This window comes from Rattus norvegicus, chromosome 10 (genome assembly GCF_021556685.1).
Source record: "Rattus norvegicus strain SHRSP/BbbUtx chromosome 10, alternate assembly SHRSP_T2T, whole genome shotgun sequence".
Classification (NCBI taxonomy): Eukaryota; Metazoa; Chordata; class Mammalia; order Rodentia; family Muridae; genus Rattus; species Rattus norvegicus.
Window position 1 is genome coordinate 25,232,232 of NC_141543.1, and position 20,822 is coordinate 25,253,053.

General features: G+C 46.8%; 1 protein-coding gene across 5 annotated transcripts in view; it reads right to left on the bottom strand.

Annotated features, from left to right (window-relative positions):
- The window catches only part of Dock2 (dedicator of cytokinesis 2), a 418,958-nt gene extending 405,288 nt beyond the window's left edge, over nt 1-13,670 (bottom strand). For all 5 annotated transcript variants that reach the window (NM_001419946.1, XM_087572859.1, XM_087572857.1 and 2 more), the window contains 1 exon segment: nt 13,559-13,670. In NM_001419946.1, the coding sequence (NP_001406875.1) occupies nt 13,559-13,601 (43 nt within the window). In that variant the 5' untranslated portion in view covers nt 13,602-13,670.
- Nucleotides 13,671-20,822: the final 7,152 nt, after the last annotated feature.

The window sequence follows — 20,822 nt, forward strand, 5'->3', positions numbered from 1 at the left end:
CCTCTCTGGGTCACATTTTCTTAGGAGGAGTGCGCTAATGGTACCTCTCAGACAATGCTATTGGGCTATTGAATGGGGCCCAGTGCAAAACGTGCCCTATGGCCCTAACCTCCTGAGGAGAGTATTCTTGGGGATGGAAATTCGCCCCTGGGAGGCAGTGAAGCTTAGAAAGCAAGAGGCAGAGTCTCAGACACCAGCTCAGGGGGTCAGTCCTGTCTTTCACTGGCTCTGGCCTCAAGCACAAGGCCACAGTGTGCTATTCTCTCAGTTTGTGCCCCAAGAGAGGAACCTGGCTAGGGTATGCCTGCCCGAGTGTGTGTGCCGCACGTGTCTTGCTGTAAGCCAGACAGCCTACACTGAGCAGGAGACTCCATCTTTCTAGGCCTCAGCAGCTCCAGCTCCCGTCAAAAGGCAATAGGATGCCCTCTCTGGCCCCAGGCGTATCTGTAGCTGGTCCTTAGACCTGTGCTATCTGGCCCCAGGCACTCAGATGAGTAAGCTAACTGTGATTCGCTAGCTCTTACAAACCATTTCTGAGACTTCCTGCTTCCTCTAAGTAACCAAGAAATGAAGACAACACCCAGTTTTTTTTTTTAACACAAGGCGGCCAATCAGAACTCCAGATGAATAGATGATATAACCACAAGCCACCTGCAATCTAACACCTCCCCTACCCCTTTTAACACCTGGGAGTAAGTTCTAGCACGTTTCCTCATCTGCCGTCCCAGTTAGCCAAGATTCCACGTGGCCATCCTCGTTCTCAATGAGGATGATTTTATTCTCTGTCAAAAGATTCCGAAAAGACCCACCAAATATTAATCATGAAAGGCACGAAAGGCCGGACCGTCTGCAGGATCAACACCGCACCTCAGTAAGAGCTTAATCAGTGTGTGCCCCGTTTCTTTTAAGCAGTTATTACAAGATCTCCGAAAGCCAGCTTACTCGTTACACCACTAACTCCTTCCCAGCTTCATGCCACCTTTAACGCCACTTCCCAGCAGTTTGCAGACAATGGCACAGAGGGTCACCATTGAGTGAAGTTAAACCTTTATTTAAGAGCAAGACAGGAGAGAGCTCCAGGGCTCAGAGACTTCTCTTCTGCATAACCAAACTGTTTCTCCATTCCCTCTGCCCGTGATCTGGCTTACAGTCCTCTCCGCCCGCCACTGGCTGCTGGTACTTGGACACATGCCAATGTGCTAGTGTCCTTGTTAAGCAAGCTGTGCACCGACTCTTCTCCTCCAACCCAGAGGTTGGACTTGGCCTTGGGGCTGACAGGGCTGCAGGATCCACTGCGGTTTCCACAGAAGGAAACCACCCAGATGGGGCTTTGCCTATACAGCAAATCAGGTCAGCACCCAGCACACTAGGAGGGCAGGGTATACTGAGTTTTGCTCAGTCTCCTGTGGCTTTTGACTGGAGTCCTTTCCCTCACACCCTGCCCACGCCTGTCAGACAAAAGAGTTCAAATCTGTCAGCTTAAGATGTCTCAGAAACGTTTGTAACCGTGTCTCCAGTGAAACGTATGTATCGGTCCCAAGGACTCACTGGTTGTAAATAACGAAAGTAACTGATAACCACTTATAAGCCCATCCTCCCTTGGCCTGAAGACCTGTTTTCTCAAAGCTTCGTTTGTTAGGGGAAAACAGACAAGGGAAGTGACTCTGCTCACCAGTACCAGCTTCAGTTCAACTTTTCTAAATTACTAACAGGAAACTCCAGGGCAGAATGGCACTCTTTGCTGAATGTGATTGCTTATCTCCGACCCTCTGTTTGTTTCTGACCAGGCTGAGGGAGGGCCTACTTGTTCCCACTCTACAAAGGCACAGCCCCTGTCGGCATTCTAAGCGTACAATGGAAAAGGCAGAAAATCATCTAGGACAGGAGCTGGTGGTGTGGCTTGACAGGTCAAGGTCCCTACTGTCAAACCTCACAACCTGTGTTCGATTTCCCAGGACTCGTATAGCCAAAGGAAAGAACCAATTCTCACAAGATGTCGTCTGACCTCCACACTAGAGCCTTGGCATACACACAAACACACACACACACACACACACACACGCACACGCACACGCACACGCACATGCACACGCACACGCACACACACACACACACAAAACAAACAAACGTGGGCAAAGGACACTTCTAGAACAAGCACCATTGATATCCTGGCCATGACATAGGCAAATGGGAGACTTTACTCCTAGCCTCAGTCATTAGCCAATTTACAGCCAACATCCCATTTTAGCCTCCCCATCACGGATAGTCCCATCTCAGGGGCCTAGCTCCTCACAAAGGACTTGAACATCTCCTGACTCACCCAGGAACATCAGCAGCAAAAAGTCAATGAGAACCCATGAAGACGTTGTTTTCACAGCCAAGGACCGAAGAGGTGTCCCCAGGGACTGCGACCACCCGAGGCCACTCACTCCAACAAGGACACATATAGAAATTCCAAACTGGCAGTCCTCAAAACAGCTATTGTGAGGCTATGATGGGATGCCTATCGATCCCGGAAACTGAACCATCCAGGGAGGGCCTTGGAGCGTGGGTCCTGGGGCTGCACATCCCCGTGTCCTCTTTAGTGAGTCAAAGTGATCCCACTGAGTGAACAGGAATTCAGGTTGGGATTCCAACTCTGAGTTCTCTAGTCCAGAGGTCCTCAGTTTGGGACTATTTTCCCTCTGATGATATTTATCTTTGCCCTAATTTGGAGCCAGGTAGAAGGCTGGATGCTCTTTTTGATAGGTAGAGGCCAGACATGCTGCTTGGTTCACACATGGACTGAGTATGTACCGCAATGGCTCAGGAATTGGAGTTGGGTCCCAGAGTGGCAACACTAGGACATGGTGGGACCTTCAAGAGGCTGAACACAGTGGAAGCTGGAGAGGTCATTGGGACGTGGCTTTTGGAAATGAGATTGATTTATTCCCACAGAGAAAGTTGTTATAAAAAGAAGCACTTGGCCCCTTCCCAGTCTCTGTCTTCTCTTCCTCTGTCATCTCTACTCTTAGCATGGCAGCACAGGTGGCCCTGAAATCCTCACCTGCTGCGGAATAGACAAAGCCAATGATCACTCTCAGGTCTTCAGCCTCTAAAGCTGTGACCTAAATAAACCTCTTTCTTTTGTTAAGTATTCTGCTTTGGGTATTTTGTTACAGCAATAGAAAATGGACTGACATACCACTGTATAATTGAAGAGATAGACCTATATCAAAGAATCACGTCCAACTCACAGTATCAAGGCAGGTAAATCCTGTTCAGAATGATGTAGATGTTTTCCATAGCACGGGCGCACGCAAGTGCATGCACACGACTTTCACATATACACTGTGCAGTTAGAAAGAATGAAATCGACCACATAACCTCAAAGTCTCTGACAGTCTCGTGAACCCTTCAGGTTAGAGGATTAAATGGCTCTTGTTCTCCTGCACCCTCTGAAATCTGGTGGAAGAGCCACACAAAGGAGAAACAAGGAGCTCCCTGAACTCTGTGGTACGGAGCTGCCGGGCACAGCAACTGTGGTCCTGTGAGGGAAGTGAGATTAGAAAGAGAGGGAGGAGCAGAGCAGGGGCAAGGGGCAGAAGAAGAGTGGTGGGAGGGTCGGGAAGGGCGGGGTGAGTGAGGAGTCAGCGAGACCTGTGAGGACACAGCAGGGCCATCTCAATGGATTTCCAACCTGTGAACAAGTGGGATTGATTGGCCCAGTGGCTGGCTGAAAGGGTCATCATCAGGAAAGACGTCAAGATCTGTGGTGCTTTCATAGGGCACAGCCTCTTGGAAGGAAAGGGATGGGGTGAGAAGATGGAGGCTGGATGGAATAACTCAGTCCATCTGAACCTTGTAAGGCCCAGAAATGGGAAAACTTTGGTTCTACCTCCCTGGTCCCTCCCTCATCTACCCATCCATTTATCCCTTCATCCATCTATCCACCCACAAACTCATCCATCTATTCATCCTTCCACCCAGTCAGCAACAACTAAAGAAGCAGATAGAGGGTCAGTCTTGGCATTATATTCTATGGAGGGTCCCAGACAACTCAACAGAGGACTGAAATGAAATATGATGAAGTTATAGCAGGATCCTGGTAATATGATACAAGGGATTCACCTGCCCCAACCTGAGAAACGGGATTAGTAGTAACTGTGGGATATTTGTAACCTTGTCCAGAGATTTATTACTGGTCTGCATCCTCAAAGGCAGGGTTGCTTTGTCACTACTCATCGTGGCATCATGGAGGCAAAGTGATCTGAATAGATTGGAAACAAAATGAAGAAAGAAAGAGGAAGAATATTACAAAAAAAGATGTTTTTCCGACTCTTGGCAGCTCCTGAGTTCAAGAATACTTTGACACACAGAGTCTTGGCTACATCCATTATGACAGTTTACAGAGTGGTTACTGAGTTCGCTTTCTCTGGAACTTGAACTAGCTTCCACAGATGGGGTGACTGACTTGTAACACAGACTATGCATGTACAGATGGGCCTGCAGCTTCTGCTGGGCTCTCAAGGAACCCATTGTTGAACAATTAGATTCTCTGCCCTCCCATGTTCCATTACTCTTGGGCTGGATGGACTCATAATGAATCCCAGTGGAGCTCTGTCCTCAGCTCCTACCTGGAAAAGCAATACATACTTATTAATTCAAACATGATGGGTGCCCCACAAGCTGGTGATTTGGAAATGTAATTGCTGAGTCCTTGCATTACGATTTGATGACATCATGAGTGTAGACCCCAAGGTGGCTGGGGTTACTTTGAACAAGAACGAAGACTTGAGTCTGTGCACATGTGATGCAGGGCACGTGGTACCACCTGCCATGTTTGTAAGCTGCAAGAACCCTCAGCAAATGCCGAGAAGGTGCCCATGCCAAGTTCTTAGACTTCCCAGCCTCTAAAACCATGAGCTAAGCCAACTTCTATTCTTAAACAATTTCCCAGTCTGCAGGTGTGCCGTTAGAGCAATAGAAAGTGGGCCACAGTGCCAAGTGGCAAGGCAAAGGGACTGAGGTGTGATTTGCAAAGAACCTAAAGTGGGCTGGGACCATCTCTCAGCTTCCTCACCTATAAAGGTAAAAACATCCTCCTCCAGGGTACTGGTGAGGTTCGGACACTGAAACACAGGTCTTTCTAGATGCATTGTGCTATGAAAGGGTGAGGCAATTCACTGTTTAAAGGGAGGCTGGTGACAGCTTAGACCAAGAGCGAGTAGAGAGATCCCCAACGCTGTTGTGACTCTTCCAGCTGTTTATGTCGGAAGCCATGAGGACCACCTCAGACACCTCTCTGCCTCTCACATCCCACCTTCAGTACTATGTCCAGAAGCGAGGTCTCTGTGTCAGCACACCTGAAGCCACCCTCGAGGGTGAGCCACTGCCGCCGCTGTCTCGCTGTCTCACCAGCCTCTTGGCTATGACACTTAACTCCCTTTTCACATCCCATGAAACCATCAGCCTGAGCATAAAGATGTGACAATTCTCTGCTCTGCCTCAACCCCCGAAATACCTCATCCCACTTTCCCATCAAGAATGAAGTCTCCACAATGCACAGAAGTCATTACTCCCCATGACCACCTCCCACGCAGTCCATTCTTACAGCTTCCACCCTTAATCCAGTCACGGGCCTCCCACGCAGCAGAGGGACTTCCTCCTGGAGACGTTATTGCTTTCTTACTGCTTTACAATCAGGATAGTCTTCCCTCAGGAAACTCCCTCACTGCTGCTGCGGGTGAAGCAAGCACAAAGTCTCACTTGGCAGGTGTGGTGGCTTGAATGAGAATGGACCCTAGGGCTTCATACATTTGAATTCTCTGTGCCCAGTTGGTGGGACTGTATATAAAAAGGATTAGGAAGTTTGGCCCTGGGAGTGTGTTTTGAGGTTTCCAAAAGCCCTCACCAATCCCAATTAGCATATCTCTCTCTCTCTCTCTCTCTCTCTCTCTCTCTCTCTCTCTCTCCCTCCCTCCCTCCCTCCCTCCCTCCCTCTCTCTCTCCCACCTCCCTCCCTCCTTCCCTCCCTCCCTCTCTCTCCTGCTCCAGCACTGTGCCTTCTGCCATGCTCCCTGCTGTGACAATTGTGGATTCTGATCCTCTGGAACCAGGAGCCCAAGTTAATTGTACCCTTTTATAACTCGCTTTGGTCGCAATGTCTCTTCAGAGCAATGGAAAAGTAACTGATACCAGGTAGACCCACAGCACTCAGCCGAAACCAGTGTTTCCGCTCCATGGTGGCTGATCACACCAGTGAGGGTGTCTCAGGGTCTGTCCCACTACAAGTCACCCCCGGCCTTCCACCCGCCACCCTCATGTTACAATGCAACTAGAACCTCTTTCCTTCCTGCAGCGTAACCCATGACCCAACAGCAGCAGTGTGTGGTCAGCACTATGAGTTCTCCGAGAGTAGATGCCAGAGAGACCTCTGTGACAGTAGCCATCCACATGTTGATCACATCCACATCCTGCTCCTCCAAGCTCAGCTTCTGCCACTGTGAATTTAAGCCAGTGCTGAAGCTGCCTTGTCCTTGTTGGGGCAGGGAGACAAAGGATGCACTTCTCTGAGAACAAAACAGGACATCTTCAGCAGCTCAGCGACTCAGCCTGACTGCTCTTGAACTCACAGCAATTACAGGAGGGAAGGATGGAATGAGGAAAAGAAGGAGGGAGGAAGAGAAAGAAGGAGGGAGGGAGGGAAGGAGGGAGAGGGATGGAGTGCCTAATAGAGATGGCATTTGAGGTGTCTCTACTTAGATTCCTCAAGAGTTGGGTACCAATGACAAACAACATCACCCCCATTTGTTCATTATATGCTACAGAATATAGGCTGTGGTGCCCGTTATTGACAATTAAAGGTCAGTAAGCTTTAGAAGCAGCAGCCTATCCAGACATCCAGAGATGAGCAGAACATTATGGTACCACACTCCCTGTCTCAAGAGACAGCAAATCCATGAGGATGCTGGATGCAGGAGAAAGTCAAGTTTGGAAAATTGCATCTTTCAATGGAAATTGAAAACTGGATATTGACTGGTGAGGTTCCCCTATATCTGCATAGTAGGCTTTTACATGGACTTAATCAACCCACCCAAAGGGTATTGTTGCTGACACATCACAAAGGAAGAGGCCAGGGACCAAAAAATTAGCATTGGGAAGGAACTAAGCTTTCAATCTCGTGTTTTTGTTGCACCAAATGAGTATCTTGGGACAGGTCCAAAGACACAGTTGGCCTCTCTTCCAAAGACAGGTGTCCCAGGATGCCTGCAAGCATTTCCTTTAGAACTATGTTCCCACTGCTCAGGGACCTGCAGACGATCCATGTTAAGACCCTTCTCCATAACATGCTCCCCCATAGATAAGTATTCATTTATTTCAGCAGGACAGCGCATAGTTTCTAACTGTATGCTTGTTGATTGACCCACAGGGTTCATTACCAGAATATAAGCTCCTAAATGGTAGGGCCCATTTAGGGCTAACTCTAGCAGCCCCTGGTGACTAACACGGTGCCTGGGACTTGGGGGACAACCAACAACTATGCAAGAAACAAGGGAAGGACGAACTAGTGAGCCGGCAAGCGAGTAAACAGTGTTTCTTGTTGCCTTGATGACTAGGGCAGTTGAACCAGTTCCTCTAAAGGAGTGTTCGCTCTCACTATTAGGGAAGCCTGTTGCAGGCATGCCACCCATGCAGATGGCATGGTCCCCTCCACAGACCTCTACCTAGAAGGGTACTGTGACAAGTCCTGTGACCCAAATATAGCCATTAGCAAATTGAACTAGACCAGGACAACGCCCCCGAGTAGAGGAGAACCTGTATGTAGGTTAGCAGTGACTTGAGTGGTCTTTTTAAAATTAAAATATTCCTTAGGAAGTATTTACTTTTTTTTTTTTTTTTTTTTTGCTGCTTTGAGTGATTTTATAAAAGGGCTTTGTTTCTGTGAAGTACAGACTTCGAAATAAACTCTTTGAGTTCCCAAGTACGATAGTTAAGGTAATAACCATTTCTTGTGCTAGTATAAGATTTGTCTTTGTTTTTTCTTATATTTTTGAAATTAAAATACAATTACAATATTTTACCCTTCTATTTCCTCTTTAATCTCTCCCCATGCCCACTCCATTCCCTACCCCCCGCACACATACAGATTCCCTTGCTCCTTCTCAAAATCATGGCCTGTTTCATGGGTGGCCATCTTAAAAAGGTGAAACGGGTCCCCACTCTGGATCTTCCCTCTTGGAACACAGAAGAGTCTATGGATGACTGAAACCATACAGATTTCAAGCAGGGGTCATGGTGGGGTGATTGAGAAAGAGTGATGGACTCAGATGACCAGGATAGTCTGGAGAGGAGGGCTGAGGTATTTAGAGAGGCTGGGAAGGAAGCCAGGAGAGGAGGCGTTGGTTTCCAAGGCTGCCCAAGTTCAGACCCTTTGGGAGGCCAACTGCTGCATGTCTAGCAGTCTTTTTGCTAGACTTCCTGGATTTCTGGGTGATTCCCTTGAGCCTTAAAAGTGCATCACTTGCCACACACCACACGTATCTAAAATGAAGTATTTGAATAAATATTGTTCCTCACAGAAAGAGCCCGGAATACAAGAAAATTCCCGCGTAAACTAGCTCTGTCCAAGGTTCTGAGTTATAAGCGTCTCCACATCCCTGAACTAGGAAGTAGGCAAGAACCCTTTCATAGCTTTCCCGCTGAGACACAGAAGACCGACCTTTCTCTGCATCTGTAGAGCCCGCCATGACTTCAACCTTGGCCCCCACCCTTTAGAAACAGAGTGACCTCAGTATCCGAGAACGTGAACCTATGTCAACACACTGGCTTTCTGGAAGTAATGGAGTTAAAGTGAGGTCACTAGAGAGGGTTTCCTCTAATCCAGTAGAACTCAGTGTTCTCATAAAGGAAAGGTAGGGGCATACTGACCTGGGGGAAATGTTGAGTGAAGATGGAGGAGACTAACAGACTAACAAACTCAAATACCAGCCATCACCAGCACTTGAAAAAGAGGCTCAGGAAAGATTCCTCACCCCTGAGCTGGAGACAAACTGTAAAGGACAAATATCTCACCTTTAAAGGATCAAACTATGCCACATCAAAACACGCCACTCTCCCATTTTTTTTAAGCTAGAAGAGAGGGAAACTTGAGAGCTACACAGAGAAACTCTTGTGGGTCATCTCTTCTCTGACAAAAATTAGGTAATTCTAGAAACAGGAAAGCCATAAATCCTCCCTCAAAGAGGCATTCTGTGGCCATGCAAACCACAGGAAGTAAACTCCAAGATAGATTGAGGGAGCCCTTCCCTGAGTCAGCCTCTGCTGGAAGCCCACACCCATTGCTTTTATCCTGGCACTTGGCTGAGACTTTTTTCTCCCTGGTTAGGCTGCCATATAAGGGCACACTCACAGCCACCCTGAGCTGCTCTTTCCTGGGTGCCCCGGGCATTAGTATGATGTACACTCTAATAACCCTCTGCTCATTTCTTTTTCTTGTTAATCTGCCCTTTGTTTGTATAAATTACAGGGCACTCTCCAAGATAGGGAAAAACAGAGATTTTTTTTCCCCCTTCCCGCTGAGTATAAGTGAGGCTCCATACAAATTTGCCTAAGGGCCTCACTTTAGAGGAAATATCATTCCATTTTTTTCCACCATAATTCTCAATCAGAAGACTCCTGCCTTGAGGACTGACTTAGTCCCTGGCCACCGTGTGGCAGAGACCGCATGCGATCTGTTGTGGACTTAACTATGTCTCCTTGAAGTGTAAAGGCTAAAGTCTCAGTCCCTCCTATCTTGGAATAGAACCATATCTGCAGCAAGCACTTTGAGGAGATGAATAGGAAGGCCTTGGGGGAGGCCCTAACCCATTCTGATCAGGGTCCTTATGAGCAGACAAGGAGATGCCAATGGTACGGCTATAGAGAGGAGCAACCATGGAAAAAGGCAATGACGTGACCATCTGCCAATCAACTAGAGGCCACAGAAGAAACCATCCTTCCTGGCAGGTTGGGCCTTCAGTTTCCAGAAACATGGGGAAAAATGAGTGAAATTACTGAATATTAGCTAGGTCCATGGCTGTTTCTAATACGAACTGCATCTCCCAGTTCTTGCAGGTAGGTTTGGTCATGTGATTAGGTTTTAGCCAATAAGGTTCTAAGAGGAAATGTGTGAAGTTGTATCTTCAGAAAAGTGTTCTTAAAGGGAAAGACCAAGCCTTCCACTTTCCCTTTATCAGTCCTGATGGCTGCAGAAAGAACCTGGTGGGCGGAACTTCTGCGCAGCCTAGATCAGGAGGCAGAGCGTACCTGCCAAGGAAGCAGCACGGAAGATAGAATGGGCTGCTCGACCTCTCCAACTCACAGCATCTCTGGGTGGAGGCTTCCAAGGGCAGCAAACTGTGACCGGTAAATACAGGAAAGAAACTAATCGGGAATGAGTGTTATTCGATCAAGTCCACCTTGGAGCTGAGGTTCTGTGGATTTTGTGAGCGGCAAAATGAGCGTGTACCTCAACCAATCAACTACTTAGTTTGCAATCACAGGTTTGCTTTCACCCTTAATAAACTTAAGCCCAACCGGTACCGTTTTGTCTTTCTGCCTCCTCCCTTACCATACCACTTCCAAGGTCATCACTGGCCAGTCTCACAGAGGATCAAGATTGCAAACGTCAAAGGTCATGCTAATTTTGAGTGGATTTGGGTTGCACCTACTGAGTAGGCAGTTAGAGACATGCAGAATTGTGATCCATTGCCCTGCTAGTCCATGTCCAATCCCTGCCCAGCTCTCCAATGATCTTAGTGGCTTCTTATATGGGATATTCCTACTCAAAAAATCCATAGAACCAGAACCACAGAAGGAAGTCCAATCAAGCCCCTCCTACTCTAAGCAACCTCCTTTCCCCAACTTTTTCTCTACAAACATCTACTAAAACCAAACCGGACTTCTTGCTTCATCCAATTGCTACTCACAAGCTTTCTACTTGTACCCATGGCACACCCCTTCGAGGGACCTCCTGGTATGGCGAAGAATGTCTGACTATAGTACTTTAGAGTCTGAGGGCAATGGGATGGAAGAACCAGTTTCATTATCACCAAGGTACAAAGAACCTGGGGGCGGGGGGAGTCTTCATCTATAAAGTAGGAATAATAATAATACACCCTCACATAGATGTTCCAAAGTCAAAGACAAGAAGGGGTCCTATAAACTTAAACCATTACCCTCTTAGTAGGCACAACTGTTCCAAAATTGGCATTGGGAGTATCCTTTTGTGTCCATCTTGATTCTGCAGTTGTTCATTTTTAAGGTAAGTCCCTTGATTTTGGCCAGGAGTCTTCCCAGTTGCTTTACAATTGTGACTCCAGGTAGTGCCCAGAACAATATCATCAGACTTTCATCATCATCATCATCATCATCATCATCATCATCATCATCATCATCATCATCATCTCCACCTCATTATAGATGAAGAAACAAGTCTGGATTTGAACTTGAGTTTGGTTTCACAACCCACCCTTCTAACCTTCTCTAAACTCCTCAAGGCAGAAGCTGTGCCTTTCTTAAGCACACTGCCTTGCCTGGAAGGAGTCTACCCCAGGCCTTCTCTTAGATCTCTGATGGAGTCCTGTGTCAAGGGTGCAGCAAGAATGGGAAATAACCTGGTAGGGAATTGCCTGCTGCCCAGTAGACCTCAAAGTGGCTAAGGATGGTTCTGGCACCAAAGGAGCTTTGACAGGAGACATCAGCACCCCTTTCAATGGGGCTAATGGCACCCATTCTAAAGAATGAATCATGTAGAAAGGCACCCAGAGAAGGCCCAGCAGTCCTCACACTTTTGCCTCCCTCCAAGCCCTTGTGCCCACCATGTCCAGCATCCTTCACAATGGAATGCTGTGGAATAGGAAATAGTTAACCTGTCATCGAGTAGGGGAAGACGGGTGTGGTCAAAGTGTGGTTTCCATTTACCCTGCACTACACTGTTGCCTCTTCTCACAGCAGATTTAAGAGCCCTTCCTTTCTGCGCATGCCTCCCCAGGCCAGCTCTCATGCCCTAGGACACAAGGGTTGCTCCGCCCATACCTCCTGCCCCTTTTCACTGTTCCTCTGTTCATGTGGAGATTGCTAGCAGGGTACCCCAGCTGGATAGGCCGGAGTTGGAGAGGCTTTAAGGTTTTAAAGGAGCCTTTATTGAGTCAAGTTCAAACTTCCCATTTTATAGACAGAGAACCTGAGACCCCTTGTGGATATGATTTGTCTGTTCTCCGGTGGGGACTTTTCATCTCAAAGTGCCTCAAAGTGCCAAATGCTCACTTGTGAATGGATAGATCTGAGAACCCCCAAAGTAGCCACTCTCAAACTGTGGCTCAGGAACACACGCGCGCGCAAACACACACACACACACACACACACACACACACACTCCTGAATCTATCACAAACTGTGGTTCAGGAACACACGCACACACATACACCACACACACACACACACACACACACACACACACTCACTCCTGAATCTATCACAAACTGTGGTTCAGGAACACACGCACACACATACACCACACACACACACACACACACACTCACTCCTGAATCTATCACAAACTGTGGCTCAGGAACACACGCACACACATACACCACACACACACACACACACTCACTCCTGAATCTATCACAAACTGTGGTTCAGGAACACACGCACACACATACACCACACACACACACACACACTCACTCCTGAATCTATCACAAACTGTGGTTCAGGAACACACGCACACACATACACCACACACACACACACACACTCACTCCTGAATCTATCACTCCCACCTCTGAGTTGCCTCAGGCCTGGCTTATTGACCTCTTGGGGAGGTCTGCGATCTGGCAGTGTGGAAATCCCCCAATCAACCTTTAAATTCTCACTTAGAGTTGGCAGGATTGCATCACTGGTGCCACTTAGAGTCACATTACCTGACACCTCCCTTCCCCCAGCCACCACTTCCGCCCCCAATTTGAAGCAGAGGCTTCTGGGAGCTTAGACAGCTGAAGCTGATGAGGCCGTTTTCACGGCGATCCTCGGATAATTTGACAGGACCCATTCTCTTCACAAGCTCTAATGAAGGACCCCCATTGGCTTCAGCCCGACTCCAAACTGGATACCTGGGATGTTAGAGCAGATAGATCAGGGGTCACCTGACTCAGAGCAAACAAGTAGAGCAAACCAGCAAAGGAGCCGGCTTTGGAGATGGGAGAGGGAGCCATGATGGCTTGAAGATTGGCCAATGGAGAATGCTCTGTGTAAAAAGCAAAGTCTGGCACACAGGGCTGAATAGTACAAGGTCAACAAGGATACTTCATCTTAAGGATGTGTGAGGGAGCACTTGGGAGAGATACACTTTCTCTGCCTTTGTTTTCTCCTTCAACCCAGCGACTGCAGCAGAGAGAAGCCCTGTGTCCCAGACCATAAGTTAGCATGGTACTCCCTGTCCCCGCCCATGCTTGAGTTTCTGTCACATCTCCCTGCATGAAGCCCTCCAGCCACCTGCCCTCCTCTGCAGCGCAGACCCAATGCCCACACCTACCCACTCCGTGCCGCTCCTTGTCAGTTTTGCGCCAGGGGGCCATGGCTAGACCGGAGCCTTGAGAGCCTCCTGTCCTCTAGTGAAGAAGCTGGCTGGGGTGGTTAGGCGCCTTGCAGGGCCCCACTTCCTTCCTCTTTTTAAACTCTCTCTCAAGGTCCGCCTTCCCCTCCTCTGGGTTCCCACTCCCTCCTCCCCCTTCTTCTTGAGCAGGGGCACACTCTTTTGCCAAGAGCTAGAAGACTGCCCGAAAAATTTGGAGACCACCCTCATTTGTCTTTTCCTCAGGCAAGTAGCTACAAGGCAGACAGGTACTTAAAGTCAACTCAGACCACATGTACAGAGTTTCCCTGTCTTCTGAACCCTTTTAGTGACTAAGCATAAGCTTTTGGGGCTCATCCTCTGTGATCCGGGTTCTTCATCAGGAAGATGGGATAGGAGTGCCCCCCTCCCACCCCCCTCCCCGTGCTTCACCTGCTTTTCATGAGGATTAGAAAAGAACCTGTGCTCAGTGGTGACACGATAGAGATGAGGTCACTTTGGTTAGCATTCTTTCTGTGCCACTGAGAGCCCAGGAGACTCCCATCCAGCACTATTCAAGCAGACCATTGGTCAACAGCACCAGGACGTCAAGGGCATCCTCACCACCAGCAAGCGTGGGCTGGGGAAGAGGCAGCCAGGATGAATTAGACGAACATTTCCCCACAAAACCCCAAGTTGGTTCTTGGAATAGATTCTATTGAAAAGGAAAATATCTCTCAGGGCTACTGTTAACGATGATCTAAGTCTCCTTGAATTTTCCCTCTTTATTATTATTTCCCACAACCTCTTTCTTGTCCTACCCCAGACACATTAGGAAAGACTAGGCAAAATCACCACTGACAGCTCTCACAAAATACCAATTTTCTTTCATTTTAATTTATTGCCTTTTTTCAGTTTCTGACAGCACAAGTTGGGTGCATCTGTTACGTGAATTTTTTTTCCTAGGAGCACACGAATCCCTCAGCTCGCCTCAGATATGGCTCTAATGACAAACCTTAGTAATAATTCCTCTCAAGTCTAGGTCGGAAAAATGAAAGATTTTGTTAAACTTGCTTATAAGAACACAACTGAGAGGTTACTTACAGGAGCATGGGTGAACCCCAAAAATAGTTCCATCACTAAAATGTCTCACCCCAACCTGGATGAAAACTTCCTCATAGCTGCATAAGTGTAGTCTCCTCTTATGTTAATTCCCATCACATACTCTGTCACATCTCAGACTATGTGACTATGTATACCTGGGACAGAGTTACATGCAGCTGCCAGAAAGACTCAGAAAGGAATGGCTAAAATCCCTGAAGGGGTTCTAATGACTCCCCCACAGTCCCTTGTCAACAGGCCAAATCTTGATGGTCTCTTGGAATAGTTACAACTGCTCTAATGGCCCTGGTAAGAGTTGGAGGATCCGGAGGACAGTACTCCACACCACCATCATTAAGCAACTGCATTATGGCTTTGTCAGAAGATCGAAGCCAGGAGAATGTGCACGTATTCATGGCTTAGTAAATTTGCTGTGACAAAACATCAACTATGACCAAGGCAACTTACAATGAAAGCATTTCATGTAGGGCTTACAGTTCAAGAGAGATCATCCTGGCAGAGACCATGACAGCAGGCAGGAAGACAGACATAGGGCTGGAGCTATAGTAGAGCACTTCTATCTGATCCACAAGCATGAGACAGGAGAGTTAACTGAGAATATCGTGGGCTTTTGAACTTCAAAGCCTACCCCTAGTGACCTACCTCTTCCAACAGGGCCACACTTCCTAATCCTTCTTAAACAGTTCCACCAATTGGGAACCAAGCCTTTTAATTTGTGAGCCTATGGGGACAATTCTCAATCACCAACACCACCACAACACACACACGCACACGCACACACACACACACACACACGTACACATGCACACACTCATGCACATATAAATATTACATCTATTAAGTCTGAAATCTGCGTTTCAGACTGAGAAAGCTTCATTTCTCATATAAACTACGTGTATATTAATCCCTTTAAAATTCCCATTTACTTTAAAAAAACTGAAAGGATATAGATCTGAGATTGTGGAGCAGGTTGAAAAGCCAAGCAGGAGCTAAGAGATACAATTTCTTCTTTGTCAAGCACCCCCAGGCTTGTCTTTAAAGCCTGTGCACTGATTGGGTGCTGAACTCATAGGAGTGCTATCATGGCATACTTCCTGCTCCTGGGATAGGGCCAGCAGGTATGGTCCTCCGGGAGTGCCAATGGCTGCTGAGGGCAGAAGACTTGTTTGTATAATAATGTACATAGCTTCATGTTCCTCCAATGAATGTCCTGCCTGTTAATGTTAATGACTCCATGATAATCAGAGACAGATGAGTGAAGGAGGTGAAGGTGTGGTTCACATCTCAGCAAAATGATAAACACCAGGACCTTCTGGAGAGCCCGTAAGGCTGTGGGAAAGAGCTCTAAAAATATGAATTCAAAAATATATAACTTCTAACTATGAAAAAATATAAGGATGCAACATGAATTGCATAAGGGGCTTCACAGATCCAAAGGAACAGAGGCGACAGCTCTATGAGCCAGCTTGTCAGAAAGATACCAAGGAAGGAGATTTAGGGAGTGTTGAGCACACAGTTAAGGTTCTGTTTGTTTGTTTGTTTGTTTGTTTGTTTGTTTAACCTTGCAAATAATGACATCCCAAGTTCAGGGTCAACCTGGAACAGAGCTAATTTAGGTCCAGGTGTGGTGAGAATGGTAATCTCTGGACATGGTCCCACTGGGCTAAATTTACAAAGGCAGGCAGATCTTTGAATTCTTTTGCAATGTTAAAAAAAAAATAAGTGTACTTGCTGTCCTTTTCCTAAGAATCAAAGGGCTGGTTAGAGAGATGCTGCTTCATAGGATAATCAAAAGGAAAACTGGAATAAATAGCCCCATTGATGTGTAAATTTAAAAAACTGGGCTTTTTGGCCTTTGTGAGATGAGCTAGCAGAAAGAGATAGCATTTCTTTGGAATTTTTTTCTCTAGTGAGATCTGAGCTGTCTGGAGATCTCCGGAGAGCAAACACAGCTCTTCAAGATTCTTTTTCTAACAGGATTTCTGATTTTAGTCAGAAAATCCATGGAGAGCAAACACAGAATTTCTGATCTTGCCCAAGAAATTAGAGAGTGCCACACCTTTTTTTTTTTAGAATGTTTTCTAGCAGCTACCTAGAGAAGCCTGTCTTGTCTGAAAAGTGAACACAGCTCTTTTAGAATTTTTTTCTAACAGGATTTTTGACGTGGTAGGAAGATCCATGAATTTTTTACAGCAGTTTTTCTTTGGTCAGAAAACCCATGAGCTATGTAGAGAGCTTTTAGAATTTTTACTAGTAGAGAGAGCTGTCTCAAGCAGAAAAAAGAAAAAAGCTGTCTAGGGCAGAGAGAGAGAGACAGAGGGAGAGAGAGAGAGAGAGAGAGAGAGAGAGAGAGAGAGAGACAGAGAGAGAGACAGAGAGAGAGAGACAGAGAGAGAGAGAGAGAGAGAGAGGGAGGAGGAGGGGGAGGGAGGGAGGGAGGGGGAGGGGGAGAGGGAGAGCACACCAGTACTCAACCTAGAAAGCCATCTCAGCAGAACATAGGCTGTCAGATTGGATCTACTATCTGACTTGCAGTCCTTTGTTTCATGGCTCTCAAACACATCTTCTCTCAGAACCTGGACCTAGCTGAGGCCAGTCCTTGGCAGTTGGGTCAGACTCACCTAGATCATTGAGAATTATCTCTTTGAAGGCCTAATGAATGGTAGGTGAAAATCACATCTATAAAGTTTGTACTAACACCTTGGTGAATATTTGATGGAAAGCCTTGTCAAGTCTCAATCATCATAACAGTATAACAATTTGACACTACACATGAGAGACTGGCAAACATTTCTGCAAATAGCCAAGATAGTAAATATTTCAGTCTTTGAAAGCAAATTCAGGGATACTGTGAAAATACTTACATAATGACAGGCATGTAATTCTGCCTTATGGTTGCAGTCAATATCTAGAAGCCAATGTAGGATTGGAAAAGGCCAAGGGTTGAAAGCTTTCCTGCCTATCAACAACTGTGGTGATTTGAATATGCTTGGCCCAGAGAGTGGCACCATTAGGAGGGGTGCCCTTGTTGGGGGAAGTGTGTCACTGTGGGCAGGACTTTAAGATCTTTATCTTAGCTGCCTGGCAGCCAGTCTTCTCCTATTGCCTTTGGAACAAGATGTTGAACTCTCGGCTCCTCCTGCACCATGCCTGCCTGGGTGCTGCCATGCTCTGGCCTTGATAACAATGGATTGAACCCTGAACCTGTAAGCCAGTCCCAGTTAAATGTTGTCCTTATAAGTGTTGCCTTGGTCATGGTGTTTGTTCACAGCAGTAAAACCCTAACTAAGACAATAACTTACTTTATACCATTAATTGCTGTTCTTCCTCATCGTTTATTTTATGTGTGTGGGTATTTTGGCTGCATATATGTTTGTATACTACATGTACACAGGGCCCATGGGGGTGAGGAGAGGGCATCGGTCTTATTGGAACTGAGGTTACAGTGTTTGTGACCTGCTATGTGATTGCTGAGAGCTGAACTGAGGGTTCTCTAGAAGAGAAGCTAGTTCATCTTTCTAGCCCTTCAGTGCATTTTTAAAACTTACTGCTACTGAGCATACCATAGGGTAGCAATGGGGTTTCTCTCAGTTGTAAGACTAAACTGCCAAAGTCCTAACTAATACTTCTCAATGAATCTCCCATACCCATTAGAACATCAAACACACACACACACACACACACACACACACACACACACACAGAGGCCATGATGAGGTTCTAATTCCCCTCTAGAGTTTGACTTTTTGTCTCCTCCGACATTTCTAATCCCATTCTTTTCCCTATACCACATACACAATCACCCTTAACTAGTAACCAGATAGTACTCTCTGAAGACTCTATGAAGAACATGCCACAAAGTTCTACAGCCTGCATGTTCTACCATTCCTCCAGAGAGAATGCGCCATTTCTCCAGATTGGCCTGTTCTCTATCTCCTAAACTGTTCCCATGGTACCTGCAAGAGCCGCGCTCCAGAGCTATTCACTTCCCCCAGTCCATCTGGAGGACAACCTTTCTCTTCCTGCAAAGTTCCTGAGTGTGGGGCTCTTGTGCATGGGGCGGGGGGTGTCTCCACAGCGACCTCTCGCGGGGCTAGGTGCGTGGGTTCGGGGCGAGGGGGAAAGAACTCAGGCAGGGAGGAGGGACTGATTCCACCGAGCCAGACTGAGGCAGCAGGAGACTGACTAGCCAGTGAGGGGTGCAGGGGAGCTTCTGGCAGCAATTTCGGGAGAGCAGATCTCTTCCCCAAGCAGTGGTGTTACAGCTCTTATGACAGAAGCTCTCAGACGATGGGATAATTCCTATACACCTTTAATTCTGACCACGACTCTTAAATACAGTTTTGACAGCTGGTGGCCTGAGAGCTTGGGAAGACCTCATTTACACATTCAGGGGGCCTGGTCCTGTCTCTACAACTGATCTATCTTGAGCCTATGTGACCTATGGTCATGTCCTCACCTATGGAGGAGGGGCTTGAGGCACTGCCCTACATGACTGGTCTGTCTCAAACCTCTCTACAGGGGTCTTTGGGGGTCGCAGCCACGTGAGGCCCTGATATTCTGGGGGAATAAGAATGAGCCTGCAGTCTTCGGGGGATTCGACCTATCTCCAACAGGAATCAGGGTACCTTTCACCGCCTGCCGCCCCACAGCTGAGTCTCAATTTTTTGTGTGTGATGACATCACCCTTTTCGGTGTATGATTGGCAACGAGTAAATCCTCACCTAGAGACGTTTATACTGAACAAATCCCAACGCTAGCAGTGCAAGGCAGAACAGGAGGGTGGCCTCTTGAACAGTCATATTGGGAGTGTCATAGTGTTTAACATTTTTTTTGTAATTGCCGATGTTCAACAGTGGAGGGATTTCACCTAAATTCTGCCCTTTCTGGTTTCTAAATAACTGTGGAGCCTGCCTTGTGACAGAGTCACGGAGGGAGGGTTAGCAGCCATCCTTCAGCCAGAGCACACACACTGGTTTGTCCCGTGCACAGTACTCTCCTTTTCCCCAGAACTGAGTCTACACTCAGCTGGCCCTGCTTCTTTGGTGCACATAATTGCTTTTCTTAAGGTCAAAACAATGGAACACTACTGGGGCTCGTGTTCCACCAAAAATGGGGAAATAAAAGAGACTAGGAAGAGACATGATAGGAAAGGTGTGCATATGCACATAAGTGAAGAGGCTTAGATGTCCATTCACGATGAAAGACTATTTCTTTCTTTTGTTTTTAAAGATTTATTTATTTTATGTATGTGGATACACTGTAGCTGTCTTCAGACGCACCAGAAGAGGTCATCAGATCCCCATTACAGATGGTTGTGAGCCACCATGTGGTTGCTGGGATTTGAACTCAGGACCTCTGGAAGGGCAGTCAGTGCTCTTATCTTCTGAGCCATCTCTCCAGTCCCCGAAAGAATATTTCTTTACCCTTTATTATTTTACTATTACTTAGCTTGCAAAGTCACAGGTTTCTTCATGGGGATTTTAGACACCCTGAGTTTGAGTTGGTTCCCCCCCAAATTCCTGTCTACCCCTATCTCCAAGTTCCTCACTTCCCCCTTTATATCCTTCCATGACCTGTAACTACTCCTACTTTGATACCTCATGTGTTCTGTTATCCTTCCCACAAATTTAGCAATTAATAAGTTGCATTTTTCTTGCATCTGAGTGAAATTCCATTATGTATGTTTTGCATTTTCATTACCCCTTCTTGTGATGGACATCTAAGATGACCCTAATTCCTTGCTACTATAAATAGAACAACAGTAAATGTGTATCTGGCTCAGTGGTTAAGAGCATTGACTGCTCTTCCAGACGTCCTGAGTTCAATTCCCAGCAACCACATGGTGGCTCACAACCATCTGAAATGGGATCGATGCCCTCTTCTGGTGTGTCTGAAGACAACAGCTACAGTGTACTCATATCCATCAAATAAATAAATGAATCTTTAAAAAATAAAAATAAAAAAATAAATGTGGACCTGCAAGTGCCTGTGGTAGGATGTAGAGTCAGTCCCTTGGGTACATGCCCAGAAGTCATATATCTGGGTCATGTGGTAGTTCTATTTTAAGTTTTTGTAGCAACTCCAAGCTAATTTCCATAATGGTCACACCAGTTTACACTCC